At 19.0% G+C, this 5423-nt stretch overlaps 2 protein-coding genes across 2 annotated transcripts; one reads left to right on the top strand and one right to left on the bottom strand.

Moving 5' to 3' along the window:
- Positions 1-42: 42 nt before the first annotated feature.
- On the top strand, positions 43-4163 carry LOC102681474 (putative uncharacterized protein DDB_G0282133). The gene is made up of 4 exons (XM_006622209.2): positions 43-342; positions 715-2864; positions 3569-3852; positions 3950-4163. The coding sequence occupies exons 1-4, from the start codon at positions 277-279 to the stop codon at positions 4114-4116; spliced, it is 2667 nt and encodes an 888-aa protein (XP_006622272.1). The 5' UTR covers positions 43-276; the 3' UTR covers positions 4117-4163.
- Positions 4164-4762: 599 nt separating this feature from the next.
- On the bottom strand, positions 4763-5399 carry LOC102670688 (protein unc-50 homolog; the record flags this gene model as incomplete). The annotated part of the gene is made up of 3 exons (XM_006622214.2): positions 4763-4921; positions 5051-5152; positions 5255-5399. Coding segments are annotated over 3 exons (384 nt in total), but the record flags the coding sequence as incomplete, so codon positions are not given.
- Positions 5400-5423: the final 24 nt, after the last annotated feature.

Raw genomic sequence — 5423 nt, 5'->3', positions numbered from 1 at the left:
AATTTATTATGAATGTTATGTTGGCTATACTTTTGTTTCGAATCATTTATTATACAATTTGTTTGAAATGAGTTTCCAGTAGAATAGAAGTATTTTAAATAAAATATTATTATAAAAAATAATTTATATTAAAATAATATAAATAATTCATAAAATTGTTACTGAAAATTTGAAATTTTAATTATAAGATAACATTTTTTTAAAAATATTATTTATATATAAAAATTTTGTAAAAGTAAATGTATATAAATTATAATTATTAGTTTAGATTAAAATATGTTTTGTTATGATGAAGATGAATTGGAACCAAGACTTACACCAAAACCTGCATCTAAACTTGATGTAAGTTTTTTTCTAAGTAATTATTAACAAATTATCTTTTTAAGTCTTTTATAATATTGATAAATTTAAAATAAAATTATTATATATTTATTTTGTCTATATTTAATAAATATTTCATAAAAAATAAAAGTTTAATTACAATAACTATTAATAAAGAGTAAATATTAATGAATATAATAAATTTGTTGATAATAAATTTTGTTAAAATTTTTATCTATTTAAAATTTAGAAAGATATCTGAAAAATAATATATTTTAATTAAAATTATTTTAATTGATTATATATATAATGAATTTTAACATTAAACTTATAACATAACTTATGTTTTTAATAATATTTTATAATATTTTATAATATTTTATAATATTTTAGTGTTTTACGGTGCCCTCAGTTCCTGAAGTTTCTTTAATATTTGATAAACCTTTGAGTTTTAAGAGTACAGAAAATACAAATTTCCACTCACCATCCATAAAACCTAAGAGTTTAATATGTAAAAATAATGGTTCTTCTTCATTAAATGTTAATGGATCATATGCAGCTTGGAAAGAACAAAATTATTCATGGAAACATCCATCTTCTTGTACAATTCCTCATAAAGAACAATCTAAACAGAATTACATCATACATTCTTATTTAGTAGAGGATAACACTATAAATACTTCAAATAAATCTAAAGAAAAAAATGACACTTTGAGAACAGATATTTATAATTCTTCACAAAGCAAAGAAATAAATAGAAAAAATGATGATTGTTTTCATAAATATAATTATGAAATATCTGAGAATAATGTAATTCATACAGAAAGAAAACAAGATACAGATTATAATGAAAAAAGAGTAGATTCTTTGTCTGCTATGTCACATATTAATAAGCCTGACATTAATGCTGACAATTATATTATTAATGAAAATGAATATTCTCCATCATTACACAAAAGAAAGCTGACAACTAATAATTCTAAACAAAAAATACCATATAATGATTCAATTTCTGAATCAAATATACAAAATTTATCTATTAATCCAAATAAATTGCAACAAAGTGAATTTCAATTACCACATTATTTAGGACAATATCCTTATTTTAATATGAATTCATATTCATTTCCTCAACTTCATCCATATTCTATTCACAATACAGATAATCAAGAAACAGTAAAAAATTTATTACAGATTATAAATAATCAAAATGAACAAATTAAATCTTTACAGATACAAATAGATAGATTATTGAAAATGCAAGAAGAAAATTTAAAAGAAAAGAAAAAATGTTCTTGTTCATTTCAATCACAAGAACATGATCAATTATATGCGAATTCTAATAATATTTTAGATGTTTCTAATTATGTACCAGAAAATACGAAAAAAAATATATATCAAAAAGAACCTCTTAAAGATAAAAAAAAAGATAATTATAATGAAAATGAAAATATAAATCAAAATGAATTGATATTAACAGATACACAATCGAAAAAAACATTTATGGAAAAAAAAGTTTCAATTGGCGTAATGACAAGTTTTGAATTTACTGTACAAAATAATCCTTTTACAATGGATATTGAAAATTATGAAAAAAAAGATAGCCAACAAGAAAATTTTAAAATGTGTAATAATGTTTGTCTTGATACGAATGAATCATTAAGAAGATATAAGAATTCTTTTACTCGAATACCTAGTGCACAATTAGAAAATATAGTTGAAGATTCAGAAAGTTATATGTCATCTAGTCAACAACAAAGCAGTAACTTAAATGCAAGTACTTCTACAAAAGATTTAGAGAAACAAGCATATGTAGATGTACGAAAAGAAACACATATTCATAGATCTGAATCTCCAAAATTGTGTAAAGATATAACAACAAAATTAAATGAAACTGAAAATAAAATAAAAAAACATTTAAAAAATTCTACAGAGGAAATAACAGATTATAAAACTATAAAAACATCAATGATACAAAGAAATACTGAAAATCATATTCAAAAAAATAGAAAGTTTAAAGAAAATATTCTTACTAATATGGATCAAAATAAAAAACAAAATATACAAGATAATGAATCTATACAAACAAGTAACTTTATAAATAAATCTAGTTATTATAATGATTATCAAAAAGAAGGACAAATTTCTAGATTTAAACAAATCAATAATATTGAAGATAGTTTGATTTTAAATGGTGATGATTTAAAAATAAATGAAAGACCACCTACTCCAGAACCTAGCATTCATGTTGAAATGAATGAGTATTCTAGTGATGATGATAGCGAACATGTTAAACATAGTTCAAAAGTGGGCTGGACATTTTACAATAATGTTATTGGACGAGTAAATCAATTATTGCAAAATTCTTGTATTATAGATGATCAACAACAAAAACAAACAAAAATAAATCAAAATGAACGAGATGAAATTGAAAATAAAACAGTATTAGATACTGTAAAAGTAGCTACATTAGAACAACTCAAAAAGCTTGGAATTAGTTTACATGAAAATTCAGAAGTTAAGGAATCAAACAATAGCAACAAGTATGTTTTAAAAATTTTTTAAAAATTCATATATTAAGAAAATTGTTTATTTATATTTTATTAATATAATATATAATTTAATTTAAGTAATTTTTTACTTCATCAGATGTTATATATTTTTTTTTAATTTTATACAAAATAGACTAAAATTATTTTAATAATTAAATCTATAATATGAGTACAAAATTTATTAGTATCTTTATTAATAATTATTTGAAATATATTTATTAAATGATTGATACTACAAAAAAAAACAATAATCTTTAAAAAAATGTTTTTCTATTATGTTTTATTTAGAATATAATAATGAAAAATTGAAAAAAATATAATAAGATTTTAGATTATAGAACTTAATATCTAAACTAATATTTAAAAATAATTTAATCAAAATTTTAAAGATTATTTTATAAAAATTTTTTATAAAAATATAGAAAATCACTTTATAGAAATGTTATTTAAAAAAATAATAAATTTATTTTTTTGTTATATCGAAACGAAAACATGACACTTTACTTAAAAAAATTTTAAGTGATCTTCAAATAATCATCAAAATTTTGATCAAACAATTTTTATATTTCATATGAAATACTTTTATGATCTTTTATGATTCTTTGATGAATGTCCTTTATAATTTTAATTTACATATTCGATTTAATTAAGTTTGCTCTATGAATGATAAATAATTTTAATAATTTATTTAAAAGGAAAGCATTTGATTTATCATTCTATCCGCGTTTGGATTACCAAACAAATATGACACAAACTACAAATGCTGTAAATGAAACAAATACAAGTATGCATATGAAAGCATTAGCTTTAAAATATCTAACTGATGAACAACTTGCTGAATTAGCAGTACAAAGACAAAGTTCATCTCTTCAGCATCTCATGGTTAGCAATGTTCAAGGTACAAACATGTCTTTTGCCACAATGCGTTATTTAGAAAGATATCAACTGCTTCCAGGAAAAAATAATATTCAAGTAGAAGGTAAAAAAAATAAAAAATTTTTATAATATTATAATTTTAATTAAATTAAATTAATAAAATAGAATAAGAAATAATAAATTTTTATCCTATTCTTCAGATATTGGTAAAGATGATGGATCTCCAAAGGTTGATTTAAAAATTTCAGATTCAAAAAGTAATGTGAAAACATTACAACATTTTCCATTTAACCAAACACCTAGAACAACTTGTCCCAGTAAGATTTTAGATATTTCGACTTTAAAACGGCAACCTAAACTTTTATAAAAAAATAATATATAAAATGAATATTATAACATTTGTATTTCTTAAAATTTTTTAATTTTTGATTTCTTAATTTTAATTTTTAGATTTTTATTAATAATTATTAATATTATGATTATTATTAATAATTATATCTATATATGTTTTTGCTTAACTATAAAATTTATATCATAAATAGCTCTGAATTTATATAATTGTTTTTAAATAATCAAAGGATTAAAGGTATTCAAAAAATATTTTTATAGTATACTTCATATTATTTATTTTATATGCAATAAATTAACTCAATTTTAAAAATGAAATATTATGATATTATAAAATAATTTATATAATATAATAATTTATTAGAAGACATATTATATAAAAAAAATTAATAATTCTAATTTAAGTAATATAAATATAAATATAAATAATTAATATAAATATATCCTGTAATAATAAAATTATCATAAAATTAAATTTTTAATATTTAATATTTTTGTATATTTTATTTTAAAATATAAAATAAATAAACTGAATTTTTTATTAAATAGTAAAAATTTTCCAATCTATAAATATTTTCAACATTAATAATCATAATTTATTCATTATTATCATTTTAAAATATAAAAATGTATCAAATATGAAAATTAATTTAAAATAAATTTTCGTAATGAAACAACAAATTTTATTCAAACAACTCGATAATGATAAAATTCCATAACTAAATGACTAATATTAATTCCTGCACATAATGTCATAATATATATCAGTAATATTATTGGTAATGTTGATAATATCATATGTGTCTTATGAATTATTTCCATACCTAAAATAAATATTAAAAAATATATTAATTTTTTAACTTATAATAATCTCTTTTAATTCTTTTTAATTTTGTAAAACATTATAATTCTTTAATAATGTGTTACGTAAATAATTAAATTTATACACTTACTTGTATAACCTAAGAATGTTATGTAAATATAATAACTAACAGCTATTAACCAGATTGTGTTTCCAACAAATCGTGATGAAAATGTATCATAGTTTATAAAACCTGAAACAATAGAATTAATAACAAAAGAAAAAAATATTTAAAATTATATATAAATTAAAAATAAAAAAAAATATTAATAAAATAAAAAACAAGATACTTTACCTTTGTATAAAAACAATTGTACGATATGGAGTATAATTAAAGGTGGAAAAAATGCATTTAAATGTATATCAAATGCATAACCCCATTCTACATCCTGAGTTTTATCAATTCTTAAATAATGATTTGTTATAAACCTAAAATTAGAGAAATTACAGAAATAAGTATTTGT

Source organism: Apis dorsata, unplaced genomic scaffold (genome assembly GCF_000469605.1).
Source record: "Apis dorsata unplaced genomic scaffold, Apis dorsata 1.3 scaffold_676, whole genome shotgun sequence".
NCBI classification, from domain to species: Eukaryota; Metazoa; Arthropoda; class Insecta; order Hymenoptera; family Apidae; genus Apis; species Apis dorsata.
This window is presented reverse-complemented; position numbering and strand designations above follow the sequence as displayed.

Bases quoted from the DNA above. Each gene is read 5' to 3' on its own strand.
- LOC102681474 (XM_006622209.2), top strand. From the start codon at position 277: ATGTTTTGTTATGATGAAGATGAATTGGAACCAAGACTTACACCAAAA. The intron at 2,865-3,568 runs GTATGTTTTAAA...TTTATTTAAAAG, and splicing joins GAATCAAACAATAGCAACAA to GAAAGCATTTGATTTATCAT. The intron at 3,853-3,949 runs GTAAAAAAAATA...CCTATTCTTCAG, and splicing joins AAATAATATTCAAGTAGAAG to ATATTGGTAAAGATGATGGA.